The sequence below is a fragment of the Trachinotus anak genome, unplaced genomic scaffold (genome assembly GCF_046630095.1).
Source record: "Trachinotus anak isolate AG129_WGS33_773 ecotype Australia unplaced genomic scaffold, CSIRO_AGI_Tana_v1 ptg000032l, whole genome shotgun sequence".
NCBI lineage: Eukaryota > Metazoa > Chordata > Actinopteri > Carangiformes > Carangidae > Trachinotus > Trachinotus anak.
The window spans coordinates 24,332,808-24,350,580 of NW_027273883.1; the positions used below are offsets into that span (position 1 = coordinate 24,332,808).

General features: G+C 43.0%; 1 protein-coding gene across 8 annotated transcripts in view; it reads left to right on the forward strand.

Moving 5' to 3' along the window:
* ubr5 (ubiquitin protein ligase E3 component n-recognin 5) overlaps positions 1-17,773 on the forward strand; it is a 33,031-nt gene that overhangs the window by 6,102 nt on the left and 9,156 nt on the right. For 6 of the 8 annotated variants that reach the window (XM_071469230.1, XM_071469231.1, XM_071469233.1 and 3 more), the window contains exons 5-40: positions 286-405; positions 1,071-1,350; positions 1,459-1,618; positions 1,903-2,052; positions 2,831-3,042; positions 3,184-3,411; positions 3,602-3,756; positions 4,298-4,415; positions 4,603-4,787; positions 4,904-5,013; positions 5,512-5,624; positions 5,766-5,912; positions 6,046-6,157; positions 6,284-6,438; positions 6,531-6,728; positions 7,011-7,221; positions 7,483-7,609; positions 7,808-7,959; positions 9,102-9,197; positions 9,493-9,616; positions 9,745-9,842; positions 10,207-10,364; positions 10,822-10,913; positions 11,047-11,193; positions 11,416-11,534; positions 11,709-11,835; positions 12,208-12,337; positions 12,573-12,733; positions 12,889-13,128; positions 13,397-13,520; positions 13,777-13,888; positions 14,028-14,159; positions 15,224-15,481; positions 15,604-15,872; positions 16,412-16,623; positions 17,337-17,570. In XM_071469230.1, the coding sequence (XP_071325331.1) occupies positions 286-405; positions 1,071-1,350; positions 1,459-1,618; positions 1,903-2,052; positions 2,831-3,042; positions 3,184-3,411; positions 3,602-3,756; positions 4,298-4,415; positions 4,603-4,787; positions 4,904-5,013; positions 5,512-5,624; positions 5,766-5,912; positions 6,046-6,157; positions 6,284-6,438; positions 6,531-6,728; positions 7,011-7,221; positions 7,483-7,609; positions 7,808-7,959; positions 9,102-9,197; positions 9,493-9,616; positions 9,745-9,842; positions 10,207-10,364; positions 10,822-10,913; positions 11,047-11,193; positions 11,416-11,534; positions 11,709-11,835; positions 12,208-12,337; positions 12,573-12,733; positions 12,889-13,128; positions 13,397-13,520; positions 13,777-13,888; positions 14,028-14,159; positions 15,224-15,481; positions 15,604-15,872; positions 16,412-16,623; positions 17,337-17,570 (5,766 nt within the window). The remainder of the gene's footprint in view (positions 1-285; positions 406-1,070; positions 1,351-1,458; positions 1,619-1,902; positions 2,053-2,830; positions 3,043-3,183; positions 3,412-3,601; positions 3,757-4,297; positions 4,416-4,602; positions 4,788-4,903; positions 5,014-5,511; positions 5,625-5,765; positions 5,913-6,045; positions 6,158-6,283; positions 6,439-6,530; positions 6,729-7,010; positions 7,222-7,482; positions 7,610-7,807; positions 7,960-9,101; positions 9,198-9,492; positions 9,617-9,744; positions 9,843-10,206; positions 10,365-10,821; positions 10,914-11,046; positions 11,194-11,415; positions 11,535-11,708; positions 11,836-12,207; positions 12,338-12,572; positions 12,734-12,888; positions 13,129-13,396; positions 13,521-13,776; positions 13,889-14,027; positions 14,160-15,223; positions 15,482-15,603; positions 15,873-16,411; positions 16,624-17,336; positions 17,571-17,773) is intronic. The other 2 variants (XM_071469232.1, XM_071469237.1) reach the window with 2 other exon arrangements.

The window sequence follows — 17,773 nt, forward strand, 5'->3', positions numbered from 1 at the left end:
CAAAACCCCGAGAACTTTTTTAAAATGGAAAGTCTTAAAGGAGGAACGAGTTGCAGCCAATTCTGATTCCCAAGGGTGTTGCCATGCTAGTCTCCAAAATACCCCATCCTGTTTCATGGTATAATATTAAAAGAAAATAAATCCTGAACCGAGGGGTATAATTTGGTATAATTTAACAAATACCTGGTGTAAATTTACTTCCTGTTAACCCAGGTAATAAAAAGTCTTTTGGTCCTTCTGGGACTTCTGTAGGTTTGTAACTGATCTCCCATCTTTTGTTTCCAGTTCAAAGTTGAGCAGTGGTTCAGGGACAGGAAGGAGCTCCAGGCCAGGCAGGACTAGTGATCCGCCCTGGTTCCTGTCTGGCTCTGACACACTGGGCAGACTGGCAGGCAACACCCTTGGGTAAGTTCTGGCAGGGTTGACAGAGACAAATGGTCCTGTGAAAACTCAGTGTTTAGAGCACAGCACTGATGCTGCAGCGGTTTTGGGGTGTATTCCCCACAGGCCTCAGTGCTACTCACTCAGAAGAGAGAACCTTAGGGTGCTGTAAAATGTAATAAATAAATGTGTCCACCAAATGGCATACATCATTGACCCTCCTAAATTTGCACTATGCAGTTGTGTTTTTTAGTGCTCTTATTTTCCCACTGGAGATTCCCCCTTCAGATATATATGTTGTGGGTTTTGATATTTGTAAGTTGTGCAGAGCTGCAGAATAACCCTCTAAACCTGCACCCTCACAGTTTAATGTTAAAATGAAACAAAATGATGGTTTAAAATTCAAAATATGTACATAATATATTTATTATTATACTATGCTTATATACTTTATTGAAGCTTTTCTCCTGCACTATCTGATTACATTAGAAAAGGGCCACCTGTTAACTTCTAACCTCCTTTAAATGCTGCTGATGCAAAACCTTGTCAGTCTGGACTGCCCTGTCTCTGCTGTCACAAAGGCTGAATCCCTTCATACCCAGATGTGTGCGTGTTTTGAGTCTGCTCTGTAAGTCAGATGGTGTTTTTGGTAGCTGTGTCTGACCATGGCCTTGCACTGTATGTAACAGGAGTCGCTGGAGCTCCGGTGTAAATGGAGGCAGTGGAGGAGGTGGAAGTGGAGGTGGAGCAGGGGGAGGTGGAGCAGGAGGTGGCAGCAGTGGAGGAGGAGGAGGCGGAGGAGCAGGAGGAGGTGGAGGCACGTCGGGCAGATCGTCAACAGCGGCTCGCGATTCCCGCCGACAGACCAGGGTGATCCGTACAGGAAGGGATCGTGGCTCAGGCCTTCTGGGTAGCCAGCCTCAGCCAGTCATACCAGCTTCTGTCATCCCTGAAGAACTTATTACTCAGGTACAAAATTCTCACAGTGTATTAACATTCTTACATCATTATAACATTAATGTCAGCGATTTCTGAAGCCCTTCTCTTACTGGAACAAATTGTGCCTTGCTGCCCCAGGCCCAAGTAGTCCTTCAGGGGAAGTCCAGGAGTGTGATCATTAGGGAGCTCCAGAGGACCAACCTGGATGTCAACCTCGCCGTCAACAACCTGCTGAGCCGGGATGATGAGGATGGAGATGATGGAGATGATACGGCCAGCGAGTCCTACCTCCCTGGAGGTTTGTCAAAAAACAAAAAAAGGGGAAAATGTTATTGTGTGATTTAGTGTTATTTATTCAGTTTAATTTCTGTGAACTACTGTACATCATTATTTAACATTGAAATTCAGGCTTAGCAGCAGTTCAACACATTATATTACACAAGGTTTGTGTTAAACATTAAAACATATTTCAAAATATTTACTCATGATCATTGAAATGGTCTCTGCCATATTCATAAAAAGAAAACGTATTTTTTTTTCTAACATCCCTCTGAGCCCTGTATCCCTCTTTGTTCCATGCAGAGGACCTGATGTCCCTGTTGGATGCAGACATTCACTCTGCTCACCCCAGCGTGATTATTGATGCTGATGCCATGTTCTCTGAGGACATCAGCTACTTTGGCTACCCCTCTTTTAGACGCTCCTCGCTGTCTCGCCTGGGATCCTCCAGAGGTAACTCAACAACTCACCTCTGTGTAGTGAAGGGAGGGGCAGGGTGTTGGACAGGCTTTGGTGGCAGCACTGGTGATGGCTTTTGTTAGTGGGGATGTAGCTTCCGTTGCTTCAGAGGACAACACTACAGTCAAGTTTAAAAATCAACGCAGTTTTTTCAATATTTCTTTGAAGGATTGTAAAAATAATGACTGTGAACATTTTATTGAGACAGAATTTCTCTTTCTCTGAAGTTTTTAGAGATAAAAATATTTTCCTCTTGCTAAATAGATAGTGTAGGCTTTATGCAAAATGATGTGTAATCAATTTGTTATAGCTTCTTTGCTGGGGAAATTTTCTCTTCAGTCTGGTTAGCTGGTTCTGTAACAGGAATGTTTGGTGTCATAGGCTACAAATGTTTGGTGTTGTATGGTGCATGGCTGTAGTACATACTGTGAGCTCTCTGAGAAAGGCCCGCTAGGCCCACCTGTCTTAACAGGGACCCTTTAAGTCAGTCTTTTCTAAAAAATATACCCAGCCCACGTTTAGCCCCTATGCATGCTTTCTTTCTGTCTATCCACTTCCTCTTCTACCTGGCATTTTAACATATGAGCGTGTAAACTGACTCACTCACCAGTATAATTTAGATTCCCACAAAGTATTGCAATTTTGATTTGCATTACAGTAATTCTAAAGACTCTATCTCTCTCTATCTCTCTATTCTTAAAACTATGTTGACGGGTCTTTCCCAGAGAGTGGCTTACTTCTATCCCACTGGTGTGACCTTATTGCATACCAGTTCTCCTTCTTCCCTTAGAGCGTGACTCAGAGCTGTTGCGTGAGCGTGAGTCTGTATTGAGGTTACGCGAGCGCCGGTGGCTGGATGGGGCCTCGTTCGACACGGAGCGAGGCTCCACCAGCCGTGAAGGCGAGCCCAGCCTGGACAAGAAGAGCATCCCAGTCCAGAGCCCCGTCTCCCTGGGAGAGGAGCTCCAGTGGTGGCCTGACAAGGTAGGAGGCGCACAAACAGATGTTGATTTATGTTTATTTTAAAGTACAGAAATAAAACCCTTCACCATGACTTTGCAAGTAGAGCTTGGTAGCAAATTCAATTCATTGGACATTTATTTAGATCTCAAATTTACTTTCCAGGATGGTGTGAAGTTTGTGAGCATTGGAGCCATGTTCTCAGAGCTGGTGGCTGTCAGCTCCAAAGGAGAGCTTTATCAGTGGAAGTGGAGCGAACCTGAACCCTACAGGAATGCACAGAATCCTTCCATTCATCACCCACGTGTCTCCTTCCTGGGCCTGGCCAATGAGAAGATCACCTTGTTGTCTGCCAACAGCATCAGAGCCACTGTAGCTACAGAGACCAACAAGGTAGATGACAACTGCTGCTGTTGACATAAGAATGTGTTTGTGCTCTGCTTTGTTCATAGCAACAATTTTTTGATCAGATTCATTTGTATCAAAATTGCGATTGAGTAATTGTTTCTGCATTTACGATCATCACACATATTTTTTTAACGAATTGCTCATTAACTCAGCTTTGTGTGTGTGTGGGGTATAGGTGGCAACCTGGGTGGACGACACACTGAGCACAGTGGCCTCGAAGCTGGAGCACAGTGCCCAGGCTTTCCCTGAGCTGCAGGGCGAGCGCATGGTGTCACTGCACTGCTGTGCACTCTACACATGTGCACAGCTGGAGAATAGCCTCTATTGGTGGTGAGAAGAAAAAGCCTTTTTCCATTAAACTACATTGAATGGAATTATAACTTTCTTTAACAATAGCATTGGCTCCTGAATGTGGCCATAACATTGTTATTCTGCAAAGTGACAGTAGTCGTTCATTGAAGTCATAGATTTGACTTTATGTAGTATTCAAACACAGAAAGCACGCTTTGAAAAAAGGGAATGCCTTGTCAAAAAACAGGCTTTTCTCTCTGTTCATATTGTGTAGTTATAAGTTTTGCATCATTAAAAAAACACACAACCTGATTTAAGACCTTTTCTGAATTGTTCGCGTTACCTGGAAATTTGTACACACTCATGTTCCAATGAGGAAAGAAGATTAAGCTGAACTGTCTTCTGCCAAGATACACAATGGGAACCTCTAGCAAACAATGTGACTCGTGCTTGACACCAGACATTTAGCAAGGATTGCAAAGTGATGTCTTTGTCAATATAAAGTGACAACGGTATATATCAGGGAAAGGTATGAATATCATTGATGTTTTGACACTTACCCACTTGCATTTGTCTGCAGGGGTGTTGTGCCTTTTAGTCAACGGAAGAAGATGCTTGAAAAGGCCAGAGCCAAGAACAAAAAGCCAAAGTCAAGCGCTGGCATCTCCTCGATACCCAACATCACCGTGGGAACACAGGTAAGACCATTTTGGATTTTCATTGTTGTTATGCCAGAAGTGCATTCAGTGCCTCTGCTTTTGGGAGTCTTCCATATTGATGTATGTTACTGTCTTTAGACTTACGACTCACGTTGGGGACTTTATGTAAGTATTGCAGGTTATGGAAAACACATTTCTTGCTGCTAATAAATGGTTGCCTCCACAGGTGTGCCTGAGGAATAACCCCCTCTACCATGCCGGTGCAGTGGCCTTTTCTGTCAGTGCTGGGATCCCCAAAGTGGGCGTCCTTTTGGAGTCTGTCTGGAACATGAACGACAGCTGCAGGTTCCAGCTGCGCTCACCAGAGAGCCTCAAGAACATGGAGAAGACCACTAAGACCCAGGAAATCAAGTCAGTTGTTTTTGATAGTCTTCCATTATTTTATGTCAGTAAAGTTTCTACCTCAGTTAGAAGGCATAGATCATAAATCCAAAGGTAAAACTCACTATCTTGGTCTTATGCCATAGGACTGAAAGCAAGCCAGAGCTGGTGAAGACTGAGATGGGTCCTCCTCCTTCCCCGGCCTCTACCTGCAGTGATACCTCCTCCATTGCTAGCAGTGCCTCACTGCCCTACAGTATGTCGTCCTCTCTCTTGCTATCTCTGCCTCTTAACCTCTAGCTCTCGCAACAGCACTTGAGTCTTGTCCTTCCTCTCTATCTCCCAGGCACAGAACCAATTTCTTCCTCACTCTGTGCTCTCATTAGCCCTTTGACTTTGAAACAGATGGTGCACAGGCTTTTATCAGCACCCCCCCCCCCCCCCCCCCCCCCCCCCCCCCCCCCGCCTGTTTTCCTGTGAAGGAAGTGTGGCCAGCTCACAGTGTATGCTGTGGTATATTTGGTCAGCTTTCTACTTATCATATGAACCATACAGCTGGCTGTCAGAGTTGATAAATCATTTTCTCTAGTCCACACTAAAGTTGTTATCACCCATTCAGCAGGATTTTTATACAGCCATAATCAGGAGTATATTTCTAAATCACTCACAACTCCTTAATGTAAATAACTACAAAGTGTCTTATTTGAATATACAGTGATCAGAGGACTAAGTTAATATGCTGTAATATTTGCAGAGCGAAGGCGTTCTACCCCGGCTCCCAAAGAGGAAGAGAAGGTGAATGAAGAGCAGTGGCCTCTCAGAGAGGTGGTGTTTGTGGAGGATGTAAAAAATGTCCCAGTGGGAAAGGTGGGTGCATCTGAAATATGAAGATATATTGATTGGAATAATAAGCAATGTCAGTAAGATGATTTATCCCTACTCTATGTGTATGTTTCTGTGTCATGACATCTCAGTTTCACAACTTGCTGCCTTCACATTCTGTCTTAGGTGCTTAAAGTGGATGGCGCATATGTTGCTGTGAAGTTTCCAGGGACGTCAAGCAGCATGAGCAACCAGAGTACTGCGGCTCCCACCGACTCAGACCCATCGTCACTGTTGCAGGACTGTAGACTCCTCAGAATCGATGAGCTGCAGGTACAGACATTGCTTGTCTTCATCCCAGTTCTTGGATTTCAGAGTCAATAAGTGAATTATGTTTCTGTTTGAGTGTGAGCATCTGTCCTCCTGACATTGACATTCACTGACTTATTGTCTCTGTTCCTGACAGGTGGTCAAAACTGGTGGGACTCCTAAAGTTCCCGATTGTTTTCAGCGCACACCTAAAAAGCTCTGTATCCCAGAAAAGGCAGAGATTCTGGCTGTGAATGTTGACTCCAAAGGTTGGTCTTTGCTAAATGTTTCCGTATGTCAGTATATGCTTTATATGGTTTATCGATATATAAGTTAAGTGTCTGTAGTTTTCTGTAGATTTGTATTTAACCCTTAAACATCTCTTCACCCCCCAGGAGTCCACGCAGTGCTGAAAACTGGTAACTGGGTAAGGTACTGTATCTTTGACCTAGCCACAGGCAAAGCTGAGCAGGAGAATAACTTCCCTACCAGTAACCTGGCCTTCTTGGGGCAAAGTGAGTGCAATGTGGCCATCTTTACTGCAGGACAGGTGAGATGATCTCCCAAATTGCTGACAGATTTTTCCAGATAAGTATGCCTTAAGTTCTGTGAACTAAAAATGTTGAAAATATTTTTTCTCAGGAGTCTCCCATCATCCTCCGAGATGGAAATGGCACAATCTACCCTATGGCCAAAGACTGCATGGGTGGAATTCGAGATCCCGATTGGCTGGACCTGCCACCTATAAACAGCCTGGGAATGGGAGTGCATTCTCTGGCCAATCTGCCCTCAAACTCCACCATTAAAAAGAAAGCTGCTATTATTATTATGGCTGTTGAGGTAAAAATGGCCTCATGAATGCAATGTAAAAAAAAGACTGAACAAAAGCTAAAGAATGACTCTTGTGTTATAGGTATTTCTCGCCCTTAAAACTTTGTCTTACCTTGGAAAACCTGCAGTTTTCAGTGGTAGTTTTTAATCACATATGTTGTTACCATGTTTTTGTCCATAAAATTGTCTGAGAAACCAAAATTCAATTCTGTCTGTGTCAAAGTGAAACATCATAAACATCCAGATGAGTAGTCACAACCAGGACTCACTCTTCCTGTTTGTCTCCTCCAGAAACAGACGCTGATGCAGCACGTGCTGCGTTGTGACTATGAGGCGTGTCGGCAGTACCTGGTGAACCTTGAGCAGGCCTTCCTATTGGATCAGGGCAACCAGGCCCTCGGAGCACTTCTGGGCCACCGCTGCGATGGAAACCGCAACATTCTCCATGCTGCCGTCTCTGTCTGCTTCCCAGTTAGTAATAAGGAGACCAAAGAGGAGGAAGGTAAACTGGTGTATTAGTCAGGATTAGGATGAAACGAAAACTAGTTTATCTTATTTTGCTGGAAACATTTACATTTTTCTTCCCAATGTGTCTCAGTTTTAGACTTTGCTATTTGTGTTAGAAAGGGGAATTGTGGAAGAAAATTACTTTTTCTCTCAACACGCTCTTCCAGCTCGGTGTGTGCTCACCTGTAACAGTTTAATTGCCTGCATTCTCCTGACTCCCTTCTCCATGCTAAGTGACCATGCTGTTTCATTTCAGAAGCTGAAAGGTCGGAGAGAAACACATTTGCAGAGCGCCTGTCTGCTGTGGAGGCGATTGCCAATGCCATCTCTGTGGTTTCAAGCAACAGCTCTGGAAATAGGACTGGCTCCTCCAGCAGCAGAGGGTAAATAACCATTTGAGCTATTTTGCTGAATAGTCTGCAGAAAACTATAGGTGTCATTTAGTACAAATACCTGCTCCTGAAAAGTAAGGAATCTCTTTGCTTTACAATGTCACTGGGCATGTGTCCCTGTAATGTCAGAACACAAGCATCGCTGATTTTAATTTCATTGCTTTGCTTTACTTTGTGTGTCACCTCCAGGCTTCGTCTGAGGGAGATGATGCGGAGGTCTCTACGAGCGGCAGGTCTTGGCCGCCACGAGTCTGGCCCATCATCCAGTGACCATCAGGACCCTGTGTCACCACCCATTGCCCCACCAAGTTGGGTCCCTGACCCTCCACCAATGGACCCTGGTCAGTGCAGATTAACAAAACTGATGAATTATTGGATTATCTCTGTGTGCTGTTTAGAGCCTCACAGAGTCACATTGTCAAAAAACAAACAAACAAAACAAAAAGACTCAGTGCTTTCTCTACAATTTTTTGGGTGATTTTGTTGATTTTTATTTTGCTAATTTAATGGTTTGCTTCTTGGAAAATTCCACTTGGTAAATAATTTACCTGTAAAGCGCAATTCAAAGCATGTGCAAATAGGAACTGACAGTTGGAGATGGGCATTACTGTGCATGTTCCTCCATCCCTACACTGGGCACTGGCTAAAAGACAGTGAAGTCCTATTTAGTTTGTGCTGTTCGATCGATTGGTCCTGAAAAGCAAAGTCAGTTCATAAATAATATTTGAGAACTAGATCAAAAACTGTATATGTGGTATGAATGACTGAAACTGACAGAGTCAAAAAGAAATAGATAAATAGATGACTCAATAAATAAATTCATATGCCATTAAATACATTTATCAGAAATAAAGACAAGATTTAAGTAATAAAATGTGACAGATTTTTCTGTTTCATTTTGCATCTGTATTTATTTACCTTCATATTAATTCCCCTATTTATTTTAAATTTCCATATATTTACTTATTTCTTATTTATTTATCTATCCATTAGTTATTTCATCTTATAATATATGAGCTTACACATGTTTAGTGGATCCTCTACACTGGTCAATTCAATATGTGTAAGCTTGTACATCAGGTAGAAATCTTAGTATGTACCTTGTAGCATTGTGTTGTTTTGCAAGATTAAGCCTCAGGGTGTGAAAGATCTCCAGAGATGTACAGTCCTGACTCGAGAGTATTAACTGCCATGTTGCATGTTGGCATTTTGAAAGCTTTAAAAGTGGAGTTCTTGATTTCATCTGCTCACTGGTCCTTGTAGCAGCCCACCCATAGCAGTGCAACCTTTTGAGCTGTTTAGCCTTAGTTGTCAATTTGAAGGCTGCTTTACACAACTGTGTTGGACAGTCTGTGCACAATCATGAAATTTAACTCTTCCCTTACCTTAGTGAATGAGAAACTAAAACTTTTTGTATGTCTTGTAAGGTCGGTGACATATACTGTCTATTTCAGAGCTTTTTTTTTTTTTCCCAAATCAACAGATGGTGACATTGACTTCATTTTAGCACCAGCTGTGGGTTCACTTACCACTGCCTCCACTGGGACCAGCCAAGGACCCAGCACCTCCACCATACCAGGTAACAACATCTTCACTGTAAGAGGAGGAGCGAGGATGAGATGATATTTTTACTGCTAGTCTAGATTTCTGGTGAAACAGGAAGTTCAGTTGGTGGCACAAGGTTACATTTATCTCGAATCACACTGCAAAATAGGTATTGTGTATTAATGCAGCAGTGATACACGTCTCTACGGGAGAGAGGATTCTCAATATGTTTGTGTGGATAAATTGTGATGAGGTGCTTTTCAGTTTACATAATCTTGGTGTTATCAATGTAAATTACTTATTAATCATTGTGTTCTCTATATGAACAGGGCCATCCACTGAGCCATCTGTGGTTGAATCTAAAGACAGAAAGGCCAACGCCCACCTTATCCTAAAGCTGATGTGTGACAGTGTTGTTCTGAGGCCACACCTACGGGAGCTGCTCTCTGCAAAGTACGAGTCTTTATTTCTGTATAAGCATATTTATGAATATTCCACACGTTATTGTACATTAGATCGTCCTGATCTGCTCCTTTTCCTCTAAAGTGCTCTTGCACATTGTTGTTGTGGTTATTCAACAGGGATGCCCGTGGAATGACCCCGTTCATGCTTGCTGTCAGTGGGAGAGCTTACCCAGCAGCCATCACTGTTCTGGAGGCTGCACAGAAAATGGCCAAGGGTGGGTTAATGGCTTTTTTTGCACACTGCTGTAAGATGGTTGGTTTTTGAAGGGAGACTTTACTTAAAAGCCTTGTATTGTGTACATATACTCAGTTCATGTGTTATATTGTGGGGGGAGAAGGAAAGAAATGAAGTTTGCGTGACCAACCAGCCGCCACTTCAGTGAATAAGTTCTGAGAAAGCAGCGTAGTTATAGTGAATGTGATGTAATTTTAACTGATTAGGTAACAGCTGGAACGTTGGATCTTATCCATGAGTTATGTGAATCCTGACCTATTTTGCTTCACCGCTTACAACAGCCAACTATCATGTTGTAACTCACATTTCTCTGTTTCCTTTTGCTCCTCCAATGTTGTGCACAGTGGGTGACCCGGGCATTACAGAGAAGGAGGATGCAGATTCTGTGTTCATGGAAATGATTTGCCCCTCGGGGACCAATCCAGATGATTCGCCCCTGTATGTTCTTTGCTGCAATGACACCTGCAGTTTCACTTGGACTGGAGCGGAGCACATTAACCAGGTCAGCCCATGAGGATAGCATTACACATCATTACACTGAAGAGTTAAGAGAAAGCACTCGTCATTTGAAAATGTCAAGTGTTGTAGACTTTGCTTAGGCCATGTACACGGGGGTCAATTAGTGATGGGAATTTCATTCAATATATTATTGTTTTAGAGAGACAATTGCGTAACTGACAACCAACTAGCCCTAAAAAAGTAAGATGTGGCCTTTTGTAATTAATTATTGCTGCTCACTAAGTGTAAGCAGCAGAATAAACTATTGCCAGCAGGCAACAAAGCAGAGAGCATGAATATATTTCACATGTTAGGCCAACTTCCACAGCTTCAGGCAGTGTTCCTTCCTCTGCTGCACAAGTGGAACCTCACTCATTTTGAAGACAGTTTTGTTTTTTTGAAGCTTTTCAATACATAATGTTCTCTTGAGAGTTAACACACTGATGTGACTTTGTATTTAGGATATCTTTGAGTGTCGTACCTGCGGTCTGCTGGAGTCCCTCTGCTGCTGTACTGAGTGTGCGAGGGTGTGTCACAAAGGACATGACTGCAAGTAAGTCCTAGTTATGAGTGTGACCTGATTTAATCTTTGTAAAGGTTTCAGTCTTTCTCACCGTTGCTTTTCACCACCTGCATTTAAACTAGGCCACATTTCTAATCATAAATGTGCCCCTGTTATTTCCCAGGCTGAAGAGGACCTCTCCCACAGCATACTGTGACTGCTGGGAGAAATGTAAGTGTAAAACACTGATCGCCGGCCAGAAGGCTGCTCGTCTCGATCTGCTGTACAGGTTACTGACAGCCACTAACCTGGTCACAACACCTAACAGCAGGTAAGACCCGTGCTCTTCTGTGCTCGTCTATATCATCTCGACTTCACATAGGGTAGTGTGCTTTCTTTTGTGCTTTATAATTGGCAAGTAACTGAGAGTTTTGAGGTTAAATTACGTGAACTGTATTATCTTGGTGCGCTTCTATTTAGAAGAAGAAGAAGATAATTCATATATTGTGAGGTATATGTGATATTTCTGACTGATTCTTGTTTCCATCTGCAGGGGGGAACATATATTATTGTTCCTGGTGCAGACTGTTGCCAGGCAGAGTGTTGAGCACTGTCAGTACAGACCACCACGCATCAGAGAAGACAGGAACCGCAAGGCTGCTAATGCAGAAGGTAGGTTCACCATCTCATTCCATCAATTTAACCATCAGTACAAACAAACATACATATTAAAAACATTCATTTGAGATCATTTTCTGACTGAGCTCAAGGCTGTGGCTTTCTAAGACATAATCTCCAGAAGGCATCTGGTGTGTGAAAACATTCTTCTTCTGTCCTCTCTTTCAGACTCTGATATGCCAGACCATGATCTAGAACCTCCCCGCTTTGCTCAGCTGGCTCTGGAGAGGGTTCTGCAGGACTGGAATGCCCTCAAGTCTATGATCATGTTTGGTTCTCAGGAGAATAAAGACCCGTGAGTATCACAGCCAACAGCACACCCTGCATTAGGATTTGGTTGGCAATAGCTAAGAGTAAAAGCTTGAAAGACTTGTTCTTAGTTTGTGTTGCTTAAAGAACTGAAAAATGATACACAAAAACCTCAACAGCAATTTATCTCTTCAGAAACAATATCACAGTTAGTTTATCCACAGATGTCTTTGAGGACACTTTGCTGCTGCGCCAGTATAATTTAAAGGCGCTGATACTGACCTAATTAAATGATTGGTATCATCCAAATGTGTCTGTGATGTAGTTACAGCCTAATGTATCATGTCCACACTGTGCAGAACAGAGTATTACTCTGTAACAGACAATATTTAGAGATTTGTATTTTTGTCTTTCGTAGCCTCAGTGCCAGCAGCAGAATCGCCCACCTCCTGCCTGAGGAGCAGGTCTACTTGAACCAGCAGAGTGGCACCATTCGCCTTGACTGTTTCACCCACTGCCTCATTGTCAAGTGTGCTCCTGACATCACTGTAAGTCCAATTAGTCTTTCCTCATGCTCTTTGTTTCTCTCTCCTGTTTTGTTCCTTTGGTTTCTCAGTTTATTACACTTCAAGTGTGCACACAATGCTAAATAAAATCTCCAGTCCCCAGTAAAGCTTACACCTAAATGTTACCTGTAATTATCTGTTTTCTGTGCCATTACAACACCCTTATATTTGGAAGTATTTTGGTCAACCAATGGGGGTTTTTCTTTTGTTGCAATAGTTCATAGACACTTTACTGGGCACACTGGTGAAGGAGCTGCAGAACAAGTACACTCCTGGCCGGAGAGAGGAGGCAGTCAACGTCACCAGGAGGTTCCTTCGCTCTGTAGCCCGGGTGTTTGTCATCCTCAGCGTGGAGATGGCTTCTTCCAAGAAGAAAAAGTAAGAACATACAACATTAAGATTTTCATATACAGTTTTGGACAAAGGCTCTAGGACTTATGTGTAATTGATTAATGACATAGTTTGAGGCATCTTCTCATCTTTTGAATTGTTACAAACACTGATTCTGTCATCTCTGCCTTTCCTCCACGTAGCAACTTCATCCCCCAGCCCATTGGGAAATGTCGGCGGGTATTTCAGGCTCTCTTACCCTACGCTGTGGAGGAGCTGTGCAACGTAGCAGAGTCGCTGATTGTTCCAGTGCGAATGGGCATCGCAAGACCTACAGCTCCTTTCACTTTGGCCAGCACCAGCATTGATGCTGTTCAGGGAAGCGAGGAGCTCTTCTCCGTTGAACCTCTGCCTCCAAGACCCTCACCTGACCAGTCCAGCAGGTTGGTTGGTTTTAGTTTCTTCCTTTTCCTGTCTAGTCATTTTAGAGCACTGAATTATGGGTGACTACAACATGCCTGTATGGAATCAGTGAGTTGGTTAAGAGCCCATGTTAATGCGCTGAAGTAGAAAAATTACTTGAGGTTATTAACATCATTGAAACATTCAGTAATTTTTATTGGAGAGAAGAATCTAAAGGTAAAGAGGATGCTTGATTTTTCTTATTCACTACAAATAAAGACTTCTGGGTTTGTGCTTCATTTTTTCCAGCTCCAGCCAGACAGCTGCCTCTTATATCATCAGGAACCCCCAGCCTCGACGCAGCAGCCAGTCTCAGCCTGTCAGAGGGAGAGACGAGGAGCAGGATGACATCGTATCAGCAGATGTGGAAGAGGTGGGGGGCCTCATTATAAAATCATTAAGGCCATAATGAGCTTTGTAGGCAAGGGATTCATAGCATGTTGGTGATGAAGTTTCCAAGTATGTAGAGTATCACCTAGAACTCAAACGGTTTATTTAAATTGCAAGATTACATCTTGATAAAAATGTTTATGCTTCATTTAGATCATTCTTTATTACATTATTGGTTTAGATTGCATCTGTATTCTGTCTTGCTTCAAAGTTTAAGGATCTGATTGTTTGTGTTTCAGGTTGAAGTTGTAGAGGGAGTAGCAGGGGAGGAAGACCATCATGACGACCAAGAGGAACAAGGAGAGGAAAATGCTGAGGCAGAAGGGCAGCATGATGAACACGATGAGGATGGTGGGATACATTCTGCTTTTTATGAGTGGAAGGAAATTAGTGACAGTGAATTTAATTTAGTTTGACAAATAATTATTTGAACCTCAAAACCCAGCCAACAATGAGCAAAGAATCTGTTTGTCTTTGTTTCTGGTTTCAGGAAGTGACATGGAGCTTGATCTGCTGGCAGCTGCCGAGACAGAGAGCGACAGTGAAAGTAACCACAGTAATCAGGATAACGCCAGCGGCCGCAGGAGTGTTGTCACGGCAGCAACGGCCGGCTCTGAAGCAGGTTGGTCAACAGCTGTTTTTAATCTTTTAGTTAAGATTTAATTTTAGATTTTCATTTAAATCGTTCATGAAACATTCTCTTCAGTTTCAAAGTACTGCTCCTGTTTGTTTTTGTTTTTTTTGTTGTTTTTTTTTGTGGAAATGCAGCCATCTATCTTATTGACCTCCTTTAACTGAAATCTTTGCAAATGTTTGTAAGGCTCCAACTGCTTACCAAGTAGAAATCGGATTTCTGTCTTGCTGCACTGTGTTTTTTTTCCTTGAGTTACGGACTAATTCAGTTCTTACAGAGTCACTAGTGCTTAACAGGCATTTTGGGTTGTGGGGATTTATGGTTGGAGAGCTAATGATACAGCAGACAAAATGGTCCCTGGCTGAATACCCAATGTATTTCATTTGCAGGCAGTAGGGTGTCCTTGGCATTTCCTATTTTTGGTATGAGCTCCTCTTTACTTCAATGCATATACAGATGTCAGGGCAAGAGTGAATTTGCAAAGTTGCATACACAGTTTCCTGCTGAGAGTTCCTTCAGTTCGTCCCCTTCTCACATTTCACTGTGACTGTGTCATTTTGTGTCATTTTGAACTAATACTGTCCCTCATCACAAGCTTAGTCTCGTTTTTTCATCTCAATAACAAACTAATCTACTTGTAGCTTTTCCAAATGGTGTGGGTGTTTTTTTTTCTCCTTGGTTGTCTAAAATGTGTAGTTCCTACTAATAATGTTCTTGTAGAATATTCAGTACAATTGAAATATTGCTGTTCTATCTCTCTGATGAAATTCCTTATGATGTGGAAGATTAAGTCATATATTATTTAGCACAAGTTAATCGACAGAGAGCAGCTGTTGTTTTGACTTGAAGCCTCAGTGTATTCACCATCATGTTAGTGTTGTTTGGGCTTGTAGTGGTGTGATTCACTAACCCTCACTCCTGCCTGGAAAAATCTGATGTGAAAGACAAAAGAGAGAGAGAAAAGGAGAGACGAGGTGAATACTCAAGCCATTAAACTTGTCTCCCTTGTCTTTTTCCCTCATCCCTTCTCCTCCTCCCCCTCCTCTCTGAAGGTGCCAGCAGTGTCCCTGCCTTCTTTTCAGAGGATGACTCCCAGTCCAATGACTCCAGTGACTCTGACAGCAGCAGCAGTCAGAGCGACGATGTCGACCAGGAAACGTTCCTTTTAGATGAACCACTGGAAAGAACAACTAGCGCCTCACATGCCAACAGTGCGGCTCAGGCTCCTCGTTCCATGCAGTGGGCTGTAAGAAACACCCCCAGCCAGAGGGCTACTGGTAGTGCCCCCTCCAGTTCCTCCACACCAGCTGGTCAGTAAAGCTTTGTCTGTTTCTGCTGTCTTATTTTTAAATGTTTGTTTCTTTCACCAGACTAACGTTAAAGAAATGGTGTATATTAATTATGCCCATTATGATGTTTGTCTTCCTCACAGCAAGCTCCACAGGCCTGATATATATTGACCCCACTAACCTGCGTCGCTCCAGCGCAATCAGCTCCAGTGCCGCTGCAGCAGCAGCGGCGCTGGAGGCCAGCAACTCCAGCAGTTATCTGACGTCTGCCAGCAGCCTGGCCCGGGCCTACAGCATTGTCATCAGGCAGATCTCAGACCTCATGAGTCTAATTCCCAAGTACAACCACCTAGTCTACTCACAGTACCCTGCTGCTGTGAAGCTCACCTACCAGGATGCAGTCAGCCTGCAGGTAAGAAACAGCACCATCCTGTGGTGATCTAAGTGAACTCCACTCCTCCACCAAGGCACCAAAATACTGCTGTAAAATGTACACTATTTTATAATTTTGCTGTTAAAATATGAAAATAGTCACAAACCTCAGCATATGAATGTTTAATATTGTTAAAGGTTTAATGTTTTTTTCCTGATATATTTGGCTACACATTTATAGAGGTCAGAGGCAGAATATTAGGATTTTTATCAGAGTTGGTTCATATATTTTTGACCACACACTGCAATCTAACACAAAAAATTTGAAGACATATCATTTGACTATTTTGAATTGGCTGGTAATAAAAATGTCACAGCATCAGAATATCTGAAGGAATTACAACACATATCAACTCTGCACCTTCAGAATCATCATATCAGGAGGTCACTGCCAGTTCCCATCGTTACTTAATATTAAACCACGTGATACCTGGCAGCAGACAACAGTGACTCTGTGATCATTAGTTTAATAAAAATCGGATCCCAATTAATTGAATAAGTAACTGTTTGTTGATACAGAACTATGTTGAAGAGAAGCTGATTCCCACCTGGAACTGGATGGTGTCCATCATGGATTCCACTGAGGCCCAGTTGAGATATGGCTCAGCCCTCTCATCTGCTGGAGACCCTGGTCACCCCAGTCACCCACTCCATGCCTCTCAGCACTCGGCTCGCAGGGAACGCATGACTGCTCGAGAGGAGGCCAGCCTCCGCACCCTGGAAGGACGCAGGTAAAAGAAATAAACCTTGCTTTACTTGTTCAGTTCATATTTGTAATACTTCTGTTCCACAGGACTTAGTTCAATTAGCTGATTGATTTGTTTTAAGAAGCTATTTGTAGGTTAGCACATTAGCATTAACAGCTGTTTACTTACCAGTCTAGAAGAAATGTCCTAAGTTCAGCATCAAACTTCATTCATGTACTCATCAAGAGCTGTCAAAAGCAACGCCAGTGTTAACTCTGGTCTGTTTCACGTCTGCTACTGAAGTTAGCACACTAACCAGCTGGCCCTGACCCATCTTGTCCCTCTCCGATCGTGACTGCCTTTAGCCTCCAATCTGCCTTGAAGACAAAGCGCTGCTCAGAGGGCGTTTTATAACCTCTTGCCTTGTAAACGCAACGATGGCTGAAGCTCTTGTCAAGTAACAATGACCACCACTTGTTCCCAACAAGAAACCTTATTCGGCGGCAGAGAAAACAATTAGCCTCTGTAACTATTATATAAACTACCTAGTTAGGTGAGTCTTTTTGGAACCCCTGTAGAGCCTTGACACATGTTAAAGTAGACTGTATTCTGTGAGGAAACCACAAGATATTAGGAAGTCAAATTTTTACAGTCCTAATCCAATCTTTCCCATCGTGTTGTTTGCTCTGCAGAGCTAGTCAGCTTCATATTTGTGCAATGTTCTCACTTGTTCTGCATGTGTCCTGTATTTGTTCCAGGAGAGCAGCCACTCTGCTGACAGCTCGCCAGGGCATGATGTCAGCACGAGGCGATTTCCTGAACTACGCCTTATCACTGATGCGCTCCCACAATGATGAGCATTCTGACGTGCTTCCTGTGCTGGACGTGTGCTCGCTGAAGCACGTGGCCTACGTCTTCCAGGCTCTCATCTACTGGATTAAGGCCATGAACCAGCAGACCACACTGGACACCCCACAGATAGATAGAAAGAGGTAAATGGAGAAAATGAGGAGATATGCTGTTTTTATATTCATGAACTGAAAATTTACTTCAGGAGAAGTGTAACTCTGGTTTGAGTATAACCAAGAAGCAACAAAATCCTACAATCGCTGTTGCAACTGCCATTTCTTGATTAATGGATTTAATGATGTGCCACTAGATCATTGAGTTACCTATATGGAATTATATGCGATTG